The sequence below is a fragment of the Cnephaeus nilssonii genome (genome assembly GCF_951640355.1).
Source record: "Cnephaeus nilssonii genome assembly, chromosome: 7".
In the NCBI taxonomy this organism is placed as follows: domain Eukaryota; kingdom Metazoa; phylum Chordata; class Mammalia; order Chiroptera; family Vespertilionidae; genus Cnephaeus; species Cnephaeus nilssonii.
In genome coordinates, this window is record NC_137078.1 from 34,352,486 (window position 1) to 34,369,701 (window position 17,216).

Consider the following 17,216-nt stretch of genomic DNA (forward strand, 5'->3'; position numbering starts at 1 on the left):
ATTTTATGTTAGCTACAACATAGTGGTTAGACAATTATATACTTTACAAAGTGAACCCCCTAATATTTCAAGGCACCATATATAATTATTTCAATGTTATTGACTATATTCCCTAGGCTATAGTTTACATCCAATTTTGTAACTACCAATATGTACTTCTTAATCCCTTCACCTTTTCATCCAGCCCCCAACCCATGTTCCCTCTGGCAACCATCAGTTTGTTCTCTGTATCTATGAGTCTGCGTCTGTTTCGTTTGTTCATTTATTTTGTTCTTTATATTCCACACATAAATGAAATCATATGGTATTTGTCTTTTTCTGTCTGACTTACTTCACTTAGAAAAATACCATCAAGGTTGTTGTTTTTTCATATTCAACTGTCAGCCTCAACCACATCGACCCACCAACCCAAGTTTGAACGTCACAGATTAACTCTACATAATTGACACAAGCACAATACATTTTTATTGTTAAATTACTATGTTACCATATGCAGAGGAAAAAGTAAAGGAACAAATCTACTTGTGCATTCACATTTTAAATTCTTGAATGGTAAGTGAACAAATGACCAGTTAGGAAAGAAAAACTGAAGGGCTTCCTTATAGTCTTCTTATTTTTCTAATAATAAAACATGCTCAAAAATTTTACAAAAACTTGTTTTCTATGTGTGATATCATATTAATAAACAAACTATGCTTACTTCAATAAATTGGAAAGACTCCCTCAATATTAAGGGCAGTGCATCTCTGGCTAATGTAATTATTTGGATACAATATAAACATCAAAAAATAAAGGGGTGGAATAGTTCAAAATTTTCCGAAGTATTAGTACTCTTAATGCTGAGTTTCCAGTTGCAGAATTGTCCATTCCCCTTGGGGTGAACAATCATCAGAGGAAAAACTAGCCATGGTGATGCTTGCTGAGGAATCAAGTGGAGAGGTTAGTTCACTCCATCTGTTCAAAGTGTCAACATGTGCTGGACCCTGAGGTTTTGAGCTGTCTCGTGCTAAAAGTAGTGTCTGATTGATTAGATATTGTGCTAAATTTAAGTCTTCAGGAACAGAATCTGTAATATTTAAGTTTGAATCCTGTTCAGAGAGCAGTTGCTTTAATAGTGTCCAATCTTGTTTTGCAAAGTGTTGATCATCTTCAGAATCCATGTCTGTAATGTGTGTTTCTGATTCCATTTTCTGCTCAAATGCTTCTACTACATCCATCTCATATATTGGAGAGAGGTTTTTTGAAGGCCGATGGTCATACATGTAGGTTTGTGCCAGTGTATCACAATCATCTATGTCTCCTGAAATAATTCATAATACTACACAATGTAAAAATTGCACATGTTGGTACCCTCAGAGTTCTGTAGAACAGTATTTAACAGTTATAGTCAAAAAACAACAACACAGAATGGGGAAAATTACATTTATACAAAACTGACAAGATTTTTGAGGCAATTCTTTTTTTTCTATCTTAAAAAAACACACAACTCAAAGATAATGTTTAGCAGCAAAATAAAAATCGGTAACTAACAATAATTCTCATACTTTAGTTTGAAAACTTGTGGTACAGAAAACAATAGAAGTTATTTAAATATAAAGCAAGAATATGCACATATATCTAATTCACTACAATAAAAACTTAAAGAAGAAGAAAAAAAAAAGACATGGCTATTTGATGGTGACTTTTAAGGTAAGTCAGTTCCAAATGAAGAATAAATACATTCTGCCTAAAGCCTTATTTGTATATTGCACATGCAAAGGAGAATGCAAGCAAGGACAAACAAAAAAAGTACAACTTTAATAAGGAGCTCCCCATTCTTGTGATTTTGCTCAACAGGGACCACGGATCAGTATTTTTCTTAGTTCTGATATACAATAGCTACTCAGTCAGTGACTATTGCATATTTTAAATGTGGGTTATTAGTTCAAATTACTATAATAAGGACAACAAACACAAAACAATTAGACGGGAAATCATCTATACATATGAAACAAGCCTGGGCCTTTTCATATTATCATTGCTTCTAAATATAATCTCTTTTAGGAAATTTATGTTTTTACTTGAAAATTTTATAATAGAATTATAGTGATCCTTAAAGTCTTGATCTCTGTAAAATGTATATAAATTGTAATAATTAACGTAGTTAAAATAGTTCAGTGCTTTAAGTTACATATTACTATAGTTATTGCACAGACCTCTTAGATATATACTAGCATAATCCATAAGTCATATCCAATGTATAATAAAATTTCTAATAGTCAAGAATTCCTGTTAAATTAGACATAAATAACTAAATAATAGCAAACTAAGTTTTTCTCTTTATTCTTTCATGTAAAATCTCTTAAGAGTAAGTTAGCTCTAAGAAATCACCAAAATTTTTACTAGATATTGATTCTGCACTAGGATTTTAAGTGAACAATAAAGAGTAACTAGCTCATTTTAATACTATTAAGAAATTTAAGTTTTCATTTAAAATTTGAATCTGTTGCTTAAGTAATTATTCTATCTAACTAAAATATAACATTCAGGGCTACAATACAATTTTTAAATTCTATAAACTAATTTTCTTATGGATTTAACATTGCTATTTCTGTACATTACCTGCAGATAAAGCAATATTAGCTTTTTCAGTCGCTGGAGAATGGCTCTCTTTCACTTGACTTTCCTGAGGCAGAAGCTGACTCCGACAGGAGTCCAGAAATTTTGTAGAGCTGTTCTTTGGTATGTCAGAACTGGGTTCTCTTTGATGGAGCTCCAAATGACATGGTCTCTCTTGAGATTTTGTATCACTATCTGAGAGTTTGCTGCGTTGCTGAATGTCATTATCTATGTTGCTTCCATTGTTTACTTTTTTATTTTCTGGAAGAAGTTGTTTGTCTCCTTTGGACAGGACATCGATTGTATACGTTTTTTCTGTGGCTGAAGCATTCTGTTTATCTCTTCTTGAAGAGTCAATGCCACTAAAGCCCAAGAGAAAGCTTTCGTTTTTACATACATTATTGCCTTTATCTTGCTTATGTTCTAAAATACTGCCTTCACTTCCTTGTGAGTCTCTGGAATAGCAGGTCCTTCCGGGATGTTCACGAGAAATGCCACTGAAAACATCAGAAGGTGAAAGAGAATCTATAGAAGGCTGAAAGGGAGTATGGACTTCTCCTTCATCAGACCCCAATTCTTCACATTCATCTACTGAAAGTAAAACTGACCTTTTAAAAATTTTAGTTGCAGAAAATGCGTGACTTTCATTTTCAGTTGCATCTTCAAAAGCTAAGTTAATAATCCCCTGAAAATGCTGAGGAGCTGAGTTAGATACAGAGAAATTTTCTACAATATTTTCAGCTTCAGATCTTTCATCTTCTGTTTCATCTGCTGAGGAAGAAACTTGGTCTACTTCCTGGGCAAACTGGACACTGCCTCTTAGCATATTTTCTCTTTCCCTAGAGTGGACTATTGTAGATCGAGACCAAATTTCTGGCCTTTTCCTAGGAATCTCATCATCACTTGTCGAATTCACTTGGAAAAGATCATTACTACTTTGCTTTTTCATTTTTACTTCAATTCTTAAGTTACTATCATATATTTTTAATTCTTCAGGAGTACTGGTATCACTGCTACTTCTTCCAAGAAAATCATGGCACAGCATAGTGCCACATTTAGAAATACCTCTGTCGTTTGACCCATCATCATCCTGAGACCCTCCAGCATCATAGTCTTCAGACCTGGGCTTTATGTCATCAGAGGACGTGGTCGCACTGCCAGTGTCAGATTCAGGACTCTCTCTCTGATGCAGAACACCGGTACTCACATTCCAGTGACTCGCAAATGGAGCTTCTGGATTTTCATGGCTCTCTGGAGTTTCTATTGTTTCCATATCTTTAGGAGAATTTTTCCCTGATATTTGTTCCAAAAAACACTGGGAGGAGTCTGCTGTAGCATATCTGTCTTCATTCATAGCAGCGCCATCATATAACTGACTAGGAATGGTCTGTTCTTCATGAAAATTAGATTTTCTGTCATCTTGAATAGTATGTGAGGTACCATTTATCCTTTCAGGAACACAAGGTGCAACGTCTTTCACATATTTAATGCTTGATTTTTTGTTCGGGTCTTTTCTCCCTACAGGCTCCTCCTTATCGAATACTGAATGCATTTGCTGTGGGTTTGTTGAGTCTAAATCACAAACTAGATTAGAGTTCAAGAGGTTTTCATTTGGATTTGAAACCATGGATTTTATGGCAGTGGTGCTATAAAATTCTGGATCCACATGATCACTTCCATCAGAATGACCATGTAGTTTAGATGTGTTACAATGATCTGTTTCTTTGTGATTGGAAAACTGTGTTTCACTTTTATCTGAACCACTCTGTCTTGATTCCAATTCATGTTTTATTGCTTTATCCAGATTTGAAATATTTTGGCATTTCAATACCAATTTCTCTCTCTCTTGATTGTTTAATGGCTTTTGTGGGTCAGGTGTGCATAATGCTTCTGTACCATTGATGTCAGATGTGAGGTTAATCAGAGGTTCATGAGGCTTCTGTTCAGTAACACTGCCATTATTATTACTTTTTCGGACAACAGATATTTCACTTTTTAAAGGTCTTTGAGAAGAAGACTGACTCTTCATTATGACCTGTCCAGGAAACATTTTCTGTTTTGAATCTTTATTATTCAAAGTTTCACCTTTCTTAGTTAGGTTTTTAGGTATTGCCACTATTTTTGCATTAACCTTAGGCAAAGCTGTGTGCCCTTGCTTAACACCTATTTTTCTCTTAGGTGTTTGTTTATCTGTTGTACTGTGGTCCAACTTTGCTACACTTCCATCAGACTGCCTTGAAGAGACTGAAGATTTTACTGAATTGGGTGATTCTCCTTGGGAACCTAAAAAAAGAAAATTCAAAAATATAATATACCTTCCAATTTGTAAATAAAATTCAATATTTGGTTTTCAATTACTTTAGAAGAAATAAAACAATGAATGGTAATATATCTGTAATCAAATAAACAACTACAGATTAGGAATTAGTAGCATAATGAAATAAAATAAATATTTTCTATTATAAATATAGAACTATTCCAGAATCTTAGTAAAATTGTTAAAATAGGATCATTCTTCCTCAAGTAAAGAGCCTTGAACTTATGCCAGAATTGGATTTGCATAAATATATGGGGGTGGAAAATTCTGATTTTCTTATACCAAAAGACTAGCACAGGACTTCTTTTATGTTCTTTTAGGGGGGGAAAAATGACTATATTCCACACAGCTGAAAAGGAGAGCTGAGTTAAATATAAATGTTAAAACTGCTGCATTTTTTTCCCCAAACATGAACAAAACTAATTTATTTATCATAACCAGGTAATTATTACTGTAGCATATTAGAGTTAGCAACTTAGATATGCAGTTGAAACTAAAACTGGTAATGGAGGGTAAGAGGATTCATTTGGGGAGTCTATTTGTTTATACTGGTTAAAGTCCTAGAGATCACTATCAAACAGAATTACCAAATATTTTAAAACCTGAATAATTTTTCTCTGCCTTATTTTTTATTTACTTTCAGTATTAATTCATTACTTAACTCAAAGTTGTTTTTACGATTTTACAAACTGCTCCTAATGCATAAAGCAAATTAATTTTTAAATCAGTTATTACATTAGCAAATTATGCATTTTGATCAGCAGGCTTTTCTTTCTTAGAACATGGAAAAACAACAGGCACAACACAGATTCCAGAGGAAAAATTCTTCCTCCGATGTATTGCAGCTCTCTAGACTGTGCCATTACTTTTCAAAAAACTCTTTATTATTGGTTTTGCAGATGGAATTCCTAGTTATCAATCAAACTTTGAAGAAACATGGATATAACATATAAAAGGACTAGAAATGCAGGTAAAGTAGTGACTCCCGTAATTATTTCTCACAAAATAACAATAAAAACCAAACCAACACCCCAGAATACCAAAATAGTTGTCTGAAAACTAAAAGTATAAAATCTCATTTCTATAGCATGAAACGAATGTAAAATGAGTGAAACCATGTTACAGCTTATTTATAACTAGAGGCCGGTGCACGGATATGTGCATGGGCCAGACAGGCCGTACACGCCCTGGAGCCAACCTCCTGCGGTCCCTCCCTGGCCGGCTGCACCTGGGACTACACGGGGGCTGGAAGGGCGTCTGCAGAGTGAGTGGGGTCTCTCCAGCAGGTAGGGTCCCTCAGCCTGGCCTGAGGGGATTGGGCCAAAACCAGCTCTCTGACATCCCCTGAGGGGTCCCGGATTGCAAGAGGGCAGTTCTCAGGTGACACATCCCGGAATCAAGCTCCCTCCTCTCTAGTTCCAGATGTGTCACCTGAGAACTGCAGCTGCCAAATCTCCACAGCTCGGCAGCTCCTGCGTTGAGCGTCTGCCCCCTGGTGATCAGTGTGCATCATAGCTACCGGTCAGAGCATCTGTCCCTGGTGGTCACTGTGTGTCATAGCTACCGGTTGGATGGTTGAACAGTCAGATGGTCGCTTAGGCTTATCCTATCTAATAATAGAGTAAAATGTAAATTACCATCACTCCGCTACGCCCACGATTGGGCGGTGGGAGGCTGGGTGGCGGGACTTGGGGTGGCCTATCCGGCCATTGAGAGGCATGGATCCGCTGCCACTGAGGGGGGCGGGACTCCCGCCCCCTGCGACTCTCAACGGACAGATTGAGGCCAGATCCGCGGCCGCTGAGGGGGCCTGCGCGGACACCCAGCTGCGCCTCTCAACGGCAGGGTAGCCAGGTGTCAACGGCAGGGTAGCCAGGTGTCCACGGCAGCCCCCCTCAGCGGCCATTGAGAGGCGCAGGGGGTGGGAGTCCCGCCCCCTGCGCCTCTCAACAGCAGGGTAGCCCCCCTCAGCGGCCACGGACCATCAAAAGCGTGGGAGCTGGGTGCCTGTCCGCTCAGGCACCCAGCTCCCCGCGATCAAAAGCAAAAGTGTGGCAGCTGAATGCCTTTCCGCTCAAGCACCAGGCCTTTCAGAAGCCTCCGCCGCGCTGGAGGCTTCTGAAAGGCCTGGTGCACCAGCAGACAGGCACCCAACTCCCCGCAATCAAAAGCAAAAGCGTGGCAGCTGGATGCCTTTCCGCTCAGACACCAGGCCTTTCAGAAGCCTCCGCCGCGCTGGAGCCTTCTGAAAGGCCTGGTGCACTAGCGGACGGGCACCCAGCTCCCTGTGATCAAAAGCAAAAGCGTGTAGGGGACCCTACACGTGCATGATTCAATCATGCACTGGGCCTCTAGTCTATAATAATAAAAGCATAATATGCTAATTAGACCGGACATCCTTCTGGACGAAGCTGGGGCTGTGAGGGGAGCCTGGGTCCCGGGTGCCAGAGGGAAGCTGGAGGGGAGCCGGTGCCAGCAGCTGGGGGAAGGAAGGCCTACTCTTGCATGAATTTTGTGCATTGGGCCTCTAGTATGTATATAGATTGCTGCTCAAGTTCCAAATCGGAGTTCAGCCTTTTCCACTTATACAAGGAAGGAACACCAGGACTTTGTCAGCTTTACCTTGAGTTTTAGCAAGATTAGATGGGGCATTCTTGGTCCTCTGTTGAGCTGCAGCACATCCATTGTCATTTCCTCTTTTCTTTAAAATTGCCTGAGGTACTGGATCACTATATCCTTTGCTAGCGACCTTCTTTAGCACACTAAGAAAAATGATTTTTATTGAGTATTACATTCCAAAACATAAGCTTTAAAAGGCCCATACATAAAATATATTTTTTCTCAAAGAAATAAAAAATATCTTTTCTGAAAATAAAAAACACACATATGTGCATATGTCTTTAAGTTTATAAAACTGTAGATCAAGTATGATAAAGCAATGCATAATCAAGTGGGACAAGCGTAAATTATTTGCACCAATCATCATTTTACATAACTATACTAACTTCTCTTAGTACATAAGAAAAGTTTAAAATACAATTGTGTAAATACGTTACATTTTCTAACAAAAAAGATAATTAAAATATTTAGCTAGAAGTTAGTAACTTTCAGAGAAAACTAATGTATAGGTAAAATAATGAATGAAAACTTACCTATTATTTATATTAGTTTCTTGTTCATGAATGCTTTTTTTATTGGAAGTTCCATTGGTAACTTTTGAAACAGGTCGAGATTTTACTGTTGCAAATTAAGGAAAAGTGAGTTATGAGATGGAACACTAACCATGTAACAATTATTTAAAAAGTCACTGGTCAGGCACTAAACAAAATTAAATATCAATGAGGGAACAACTGGGTTTTCTCTGCATGAATACATGTAAATAAATACTTTTTTGCATGTGAAACTAAATAAAACAGGTCATTTTTTTCTAGGAACTTTAACTGTCAGGAGCTTTTAAAAAAAGTGTGCTAAAACCCACCTACAGTGGAAGTGTTGATACTTTCTACAAAGTTTTTCTCTGTCTGTCCTGGAGATTCAGAAAAGGACAGTTCATGACCAGATGGCTTCTCTTCTCCTATTGATCCATTTTCCTTTGGTTCATCCAGACATTCAGTGGAAACCAATAATTCCACACTTGAATTTGTAGATCTGCTGGAGGGTCTTGCGATGCCAAGGCATGGAGAATCTTTCCCTGTGGCTTTCTTCAAAGGCTTTGCTCTGGCTTGCCCATTTGAGTTTCCAGTGAGTACCTTGGGTCTGGCACCTGTAATTTGTCCTTCTTGATTTCTCACTCTTTTTCCATTTAGTGCATTTTTGTGTCCATTTGTTGCTGCTATTGCTGATCTTTCCACAACTTGTCTAGGTGATATGTTTGCTGACTTTGCATTATCGTTGTTTTCTGTTTTGGGTTTTATTATAGCTTTGGGCTTTCCAGAAACATTTCCCCCACCAGATTTTAATTCTTTTGTAATCTTAGGTGCTATTTTTATACCATCCTTTTCCTTTAAGTCATCATGCTTCAAAGTTGTATTTATAGTATTTCTATTAGTACTTGATGAATGTCCAGATGCTCCTAATCCATCAGATTTCATCTTTTGATTAGCAGAGGGGCACCTCCAGCACGCTTTCTTATTATTTTCTCTCAAAGATTTATTTTTTATAACACCAGAGTCAGAAACTTGTCTCCTTTGCTACAAAGAAGAAAAAAATACTTGTAACTTGACTAGAATCTTTGACATATACTTAACATTTAAGTAAGCCAGTTTTTCAAAGAAAAAATCCCCAGCAAAGTTCATAATTTAGTTCCATTCAAACTTGAATTATCTTTGGTCACTGTGAGCAATACTTTCAATGTGTTTTTGATCACATTACCTTAATCAAATCTAAAATACAGCACAAAATATTTAAAACCTATACTACTTTAAAAGGCATATTACTTAACTTTATGAAGTCATGATAGAGAATTAGTACCTGACGGTGTCAGGATGGCTTGAGAGAATGATAACCACCTCCAATATCTTTGAAGGTCCACTCTCAGGTTCTGTGCTAAAACCCTTTTCATACATCATCTCACTTCATCTTAAAATAATACTATGAGATAGCTCCTGTTGCTATCTCTATTTCTTAAGCAAGAAACTGGGGATTAAAGCAAGTATGTGATTTACCCATGATCATATGCTGATAAGGGATGGAACTAGGACTTGACCTCATGATTTACTGCTTTCAGTAGGTGGTCATTTATATGGTATAATTTGAGAGACATTATCAAACTTTTCACCAAAAAATACCAGAAATTTTTTTAAATCATTATTTTGTTAATCCTCACTCAAGGGTATTTTTCCATTGATTTTTTAGAGAAAGTGGAAAGTGGGGAGAAGGGAAAGAGAGAGAGAGAGAGAGATGTGAAAGAGACATATCGATTGGCTGCTTCCCGCATGTGCCATAACCAGGGTGGGGATCAAACCTGCAACCCAGGTACATGGCTCTTGATGGGGAATCAAACTCAAGATGCTTCAGTGTGAGGGCCAATGCTCTAACCACTGAGCACACCAGAAAGGGCCAAATGCCAGACATTTTATCCACTGTGGTAAGAATTGTTTATTCTTGGAGTCCTCATTTAAAAAAAAAAGAAAGAAAAAGAAAAAGAAAAAAAGCACTCATGAAAAACATAACACATCACATCTGAAAAATTTGGTTTTTAAAAGAAACAAGATACTGCCCTGGCCGGCATGGTTCAATAGTTAGAGCATCAGCGCAAACACCAAAGGGTTGCGGGTTTAATTCCTAGTCAAGGGCATGTACCTCGGTTACAGGGTTGATCCTTGGCCCTGGTCATGGCGCAAGCAGCAGGCAACCAATCGATGTGTCTCTCTCACATTGATTCTCTCCCACCCCTCCTTCACTCTCTAAAAAAAATCAATGCAAAAAATATCCTCGGATGAGGATTAACAACAACAAAAAAGGGAACAAGGTAGTAATACAGAAAAAAGATAGTAATACAGTTTTGGTTGTCTGAAGAAAGTGGAGGAAAAAGGATCCTAAGAATAGGTAAAATAGAGAAAAAGGGAAAATAGAAAGGAACTCAAGACAAATGTACCTATTTCATCATTTTGTTTAGAACAACCTTGATATGGGAGGGAGTGAAAAATTATTAAATTGGTAGAAAATTTAAAATTATTTTGCCTTTTTAAAAAATTTGGGCCGAAACCGGTTTGGCTCAGTGGATAGAGCGTCGGCCTGCGGACTGAAAGGTCCCGGGTTCGATTCCGGTCAAGGGCATGTACCTTGGTTGTGGGCACATCCCCAGTAGGGGGTGTGCAAGAGGCAGCTGGTCGATGTTTCTCTCTCATCGATGTTTCTAACTCTCTATCCCTCTCTCTTCCTCACTGTAATAAATCAATAAAATATATTTAAAAAAAAAATTTGGATGCTTTTTCCCTGCTTTGGAAAGCTGTATGAGATTGTAGAGGTGTGAGACAGAGCCTGTGTTATCTTCATCTTTGTGTCCCTTAGCACTGTGCCCATCACATACTAAATATACAAAAAAATATGGTGAATGTTGTTAAACCTGAGCATATATTGTAAAGTTCAAAGTCTAATTATTTCTAAATATAGAAAGCTTCCAACTACATTAAAATTTTGTCTAAGATAAAATTAACATCTATGTTTATACATCTATATATGTAAAAGCCTAAGTGACCATTACGACTGAACGACCGGAACGACCAGAACTACCAGAACTACCGGTCGATCAGTCGCTATGACGCACACTGACCACCAGGGGGCAGACACTCAACGCAGGAGCTGTCCCCTGTTGGTCAGTGTGCTCCCACAGAGGAAGTGCTGCTCAGCCAGAAGCTGGCTCACGGCTGGCTGGCTCACGGCTGGCGAGCACACCTGCCACTGCATCGGGAGCCTCTCCTGACCCCGTGGCAGCGCTACTGAGCGGTGGCAGCAGGCACAGCAGGCACAGCAGGCACAGCAGGCCGGGATGAGTGCCAGCGGCGTGGCGCCTGGCCCCAGCTCGGGCTCTTCCCTGGCCGTTGCCGGTTGGTGCACTGCTACATCCCTGGGGGATGTCCGATTGCCAGATTAGGCCTGGGGATCAGGCCTAAACTGGCAGTTGGACATCCCCTGAGGGGTCCTGAATTGCGAGAGGGGTAGGCCAGGCTGAGGCCCTGTGCATGAATCCATGCACCGGGCCTCTAGTAAATAAATAATTACCTGGCTAAGTTTAGGAAAAAGCAAGATATGATAATAAGAGAATCATTAGTTCTTGTCCTATCTTTGCCATTGACTTAGGATATTTAAGAGATCATTAACATCTCTAGGCCTCAAACTATGCATGTTGAGAGGGTGGAGACTGGTCCAATTCAGTGTAGTGTGTAATATTTATAAAGTTCAAATAGGCTTAGCTCTCACTTTTTGTTTTCTTGATCAAATCTTAGCTCAAAAATATTTTTTTTAAATTGGTTTGAGAGAGAGAGAGGAAAGGGGGTGGGGGGAGAGAAAATACCACATCGATTTGTTGTTCCACTTATTTTTGCATTCACTGGTTGATTCTTGTATGTGCCCTGACTGGGGATCAAATCTGCAATCTTGGCATATTAGGACGACACTCTAACCAACTGAGCTGCCCAGCCAGAACTCATTATTTTTGAAAAAGATTTCTTTATTTTTAATACCTAAAACTAGGTAGACCTCTTCCCACCCCTAAAACTCATCCTCCTTAATTTATTCTATCATTGAATCTATTTTAAAGCATCATGCTATGGGGGAGATCTATATAGTATATGGGGTAACTACACTCCTTTAACAATTTCACATTAACACAGTACATCATGATGGGTTTTCAATTTATACACATTTCTAGGCAGTCTCTGACTTACGTCTGCAAAGTTTACATATAGTACCCATATACAAATGGCCAACTTGGAATGGTCACGTGTGCTATTGACAAAAATAAGGAAAAAGAGGGTAATCCTACAAAGCAATCACCTTAGACATCCCTTTTGGTTTTAGTGCTATTCCTTCTAGTTTTAACTTTTTAATATAGAAAAATTTAAACAATCAAAAGAAGAAAGAACAGTATCATGAATCCTCATGTACCTATTACCCAGCCTAAACAATCATCAACGCTGGGCCAATTTTGTTTAATATATAACTACCCCTGTTTTATTATTTTTTTTAAAAATATTTTTATTTATTTCAGAGAGGAAGGGAGAAGGAGAGAGAGATAGAAACATCAATGAGAGAGAATCATTGGTTGGCTGGCTGCCTTCTGCACGCCCCACACTGGGGACCGAGCCCACAACCAGGGCATATGCGCTGACTGGGAATTGAACTGTGACCTCCTGGTTCTGAGCCATGCCAGTTGGGCACCCCTGTTTTATTTTGAAGCAACCCCAGATATCACGTTTACCCTTCAGTATTGTGATACTAGCAGTCTTCTTAAACTTTTCTCTGCCTATAAATGTGGAAGACACATTTATTCATTCCACACTTATTGAGCACTTACTACACACCAGATAATTGCACATAAATTATTTGACTTAATTTTCACAATAATCCTGCTAGGTTTTATCAACCCATTTTATAGATAAGCATACTAGGACTTAGAGATGACATAGATAATAAATGTGAAGTCAAGATTTAAACTCTCTGATTCTACGTCCAGCACCCATTTTGGAATATCACTGCCTTTCTGAGGGAAACATATGAATCTGTTTTTCCCTTTGTGGTTAAGAGTATAAACCCTTGTTCAACCTGAAAATCAGGGGGATAAAGAAGAACAATCAGACTCTGTTCGATTTTGCTGTAGAGCAAGGAAGGAGGAAAAGCCTGGTTGATAACAGTTAGTAGGGCAGGGGAAAGGAAGGCAGATAAGCTAATTCTTAGGACCTTAAAAAATCCACAGGGTACACAGAAAAAAAATGTCCTAAAGTGCATTTCCTTGAGTATGTTCAGTATAACTATATAATACGCCTACAAAGGACCGAGGGGGAGTCTAGTGGTTTTCTATGACTATAAAACTTGGGGATAATTTGGATAAAACTGAATTCAACAGTGTTCTTTATTGTAGTGTTCTTCAGAGCTTTTGCGTGCTAGTGTGCATCATTGGTCTCTAAGAGGAGCTATGCTGTTCAGCAATTCTCAAACTTAGTTGATGATACATGTTGGTAGGTAGAACATGAGGGAGCTGGTATTCTGTGGAACACACTTTGGGAAATAATCCTAGGAAGTTTACTGGCAAAACACTCCAGTGTCCCAGTTTTTCACAGAAGACATTTGGAGCTTGACCTCTACTTCAAGCCAGGAGAGCTCTCAGTTGTGGCTTAGAGTTGTGTGAGTTCTTATCTACTGGCTGATGAGGAAGAAAAGACTCCCTATCCCACTCTTCAAGGGCAGTATGCTCTTTGCATTCAAAACTGGAAATCTCAATGTATGTCTCCCTGTCACTGTAATGCACAATACTAGGTTAGTATAATTTCGTACTTCAAATATATTATTGAGTAACCATCTGTAAGTTAGCTAGCTTGGACCTCTAAACATTGCTAATGACATTTTTGGAGAAGAAAAAAGTATTTCATGTTGTAAGGAATATACCAAGTAATTTATGTGTGTGGTAAAAAACAAACAACATAAAATTTACTATCTTAACCATTTTTAAGTGGGCAATACAATCATAACTATAAGCTCCTTGTTGTGCAAAAGATCCATAGAACTTTTTCATCTTACAAAACTGAAACTCTATGTCCTCCCAGGCCCTAACAACCACCATTCTACTTCCTGTTCCTAAGGTTTTGACTACTTTAGATACCTCATATAAGTATACTAAGTAATTTTTAGAGTATACTAAGTAACTTTTTGGTACTAGCTGCCTTTTTCACACCAAATATTACATGAATTAAAATCTTAGTATAGAGAAAACTGGGACAACCAAAATTTCCTTTTGTAAGAAATAGGTTAATTAGAAAAACAGACATGAATTAGGTCTAGAATTCTAGACAATTTCTGATCTACTGGAATAGCTCCAATATGTTAGCTGCCAAAAAGGTTTTCAAGGAAATAAAAAAGTTAGACAATATTACACTTTCTATGCCAGCTGGACATAAAAAATTCACATCATTAAAAAATTTATGAAATGTTCACTTGATTAAAAAAAGACCCAAAATTATTTCCATTAAGGAATAGCTTTAATTAAAGAATAGATTTTTAAAAATTATTTTGAAATAAAATAATAAAATTTAAATTATTTGGTGTCATTTCTCATTTGGACCTATAAAATTTTTAAAGTTTACCTGAGAGCTACTGAATATAGGCTTTTTACCAAGTCTTCGATCATCACCTTTGTCAAATGCAGCTGTAAAAAAAAAAAGAATTTATTTTTATAGGAGGCACTATTATTAACATAAAATTAGAGGTAAAATAATATACTAGCAGAAAAAGGGTTTGTCTTGATAGAAAATAATTTTAAAATAGCTGAAACCCACCTAGTACACACAGACAATTCCCTATTATACAAAATTTTTAAAATCACATTTTGAATCTTATTTTTTGTTCCTCATGAAGTTTGTTATTAAAATTAATAAATAAGAAATACAAAATCTCACAGAGAAGATTCATACATTTTATAAAAACCAAATTTTTTTAAGCTGCAAAATTTTTAAGATAACTGGTTTCATTTAGTATTCCAAATTTCAAAAAATTACAGATTGTGGCAAATGTGATATTTTATGAAGTATTAAATATGAGAAATGTTTATCCTAAAAATTGTAAAAATAATATTGAAATTAACTACAAATATCATGAGGAAAGAGAAAAAGATAAGGTTCTATTGAAATGAAAGAAGAAACAATCCTCAAACTCATGTTCTTTTTAGAATCACATAATCATTTTATTGATTAGGTTTATATGGGGATACTGGAGAAGTCATGTTTATGTTCTTCAAATAAAAATTTGAATGACATCAGGAAAGTACCTAGGAATAATGGTACAAGAGCTACACATACAGTTTACCTAATGAATTTTTGCCTTTTTGAAGCTTATGGGGCTCTAAAATATATTTTGAAGAAATACATATACTTTCCAAAATTTATTTTCTTTTTGTTAAAACAACTTATGAAAAATTCATTAAATTATCTGTAACTCTATCATGCATCTTCTACTATCTCTATTCTATAGGATTTGTGCTATAAGACAAAGCAGGGTCGTAGAAATGGCATTATCAGAGCTGATTTATAGTTAGCAAATGACTTAGCACAATAATACACAGGAAGAAATTTATATATAATTTCTTCCAAAGGTCAGTAACTCAAACTAGAATAAAGAAATGTTATAAGAAAGACAACCTAGAATCACCCCTTTCTCTGGAGTTTCCTAATACAATAATTATCCACAACTCAGGAATAATTATAACTCAGCACATTTAAGATTTTAAAAACATTATTTTACACTGTAATCGATTGAAAAGTTTTTTTTTTGACAATTAGTTGGATTACCAATAATATTTTGTTTTAGATATGTGTGTGTATGTGTGTGTGTGTGTGTGTGTGTGTGTGTATATATATATATATACACACACACACACACACACACACACACATATATATATTTACATGTAATTTTAATTAGCATTTTAAAGAATTAAGATAAAGAACATTGTTTGAGGCTCAACTTAAGTACGAAATCCTCTAAAATGGAGAAAAATAAAGTTAACTGCCAATCAGAAGAGAGTTGAATGACACCTACTCTGGGAATGCTGATTTTATTTCTTCACATTATACAGATTTTTTGGTAAAGATTAAATTGTCATTTAAAAATCAGTATAGAAAAAGTAACAAGGAATAAATTTCTTAATTTCTGAAGACTTTGTGATTTTTGTTGTTCCATGATTTTGCTTGTTTTTGTTGTTGTTGTTGGAATTTCTTTGAAAAGTGTTCCTGAGATCACATCTAGCTACAATGATATGCCCATAACACATAACAGAGCAAATCATATTCTAATTAAACCATTAAAGAATTTAACATATCTAGGTACCATAAGAATATATTATATCACATATGGCTTCCATGTTTTATAGTAAAAAATGTTTGTCTCATAAAATACAGTCTCTAGTCTTTCTTAACTTAAAATGTCTCAAAGTACACTTGCTGAATCTGCCAATATATTTTCTAAAGCACCTGCTTTAACCCAAAAATAGTCATGAAGCCATTTTTAGTTCCATACCCTCAAAATTTTATTTTAATATTTTTGAAACAAACACACATTCTGAGCTATATACATCTTTTGTTTAATACTAATGTTTCAAATGTTATCTGTTAAATGTCAGAGACCACTGTGTGGCTCCCGAGGGACACTCCGCAATAGCACACACCATATCACTGAACCAATCAATTGTGAAATTAACCCATCTAATCTAGGCAAAAACCACAAAAAAGGGTATCTTATGCAAAAGATGGAAAAGCTTATGAAAAATATATTTAAAAAGGAAGAGAAAGTATGATGTTTGGTAATCTGTTCTACATGGATTACATTTTCCTACACTTCTAATCAGTCTTTTTAAGTAAAACAAGAATGCTTTTAAGCAAATTTGGCTGGAACATTGTTGTTAATATAAAGTAATATAAAAAAATTTATATATTAACATACACATAAAACATACACATATATATATGAAATGAGTTTCATTTTCTAAGAATAGCATAAGAGTATGATTAAAACTGCCTAAACATACTATCACTAGTTTTAATCAGCAAGCTATTAATGAACAGAAACAAACAAACATTAATCCTATCACTTA

At 36.5% G+C, this 17,216-nt stretch overlaps 1 protein-coding gene across 3 annotated transcripts in view; it reads right to left on the reverse strand.

Moving 5' to 3' along the window:
* Positions 1–438: 438 nt before the first annotated feature.
* Positions 439–17,216, reverse strand: part of BTBD8 (BTB domain containing 8) — a 94,159-nt gene continuing 77,381 nt past the window's right edge. For all 3 annotated transcript variants that reach the window (XM_079776449.1, XM_079776448.1, XM_079776447.1), the window contains 6 exons: positions 14,716–14,777; positions 8,394–9,105; positions 8,068–8,152; positions 7,538–7,677; positions 2,602–4,881; positions 439–1,300 (listed from right to left, as the gene is read on the reverse strand). In XM_079776449.1, coding sequence (XP_079632575.1) covers positions 834–1,300; positions 2,602–4,881; positions 7,538–7,677; positions 8,068–8,152; positions 8,394–9,105; positions 14,716–14,777 — 3,746 coding nt within the window. In that variant the 3' untranslated portion in view covers positions 439–833. The remainder of the gene's footprint in view (positions 1,301–2,601; positions 4,882–7,537; positions 7,678–8,067; positions 8,153–8,393; positions 9,106–14,715; positions 14,778–17,216) is intronic.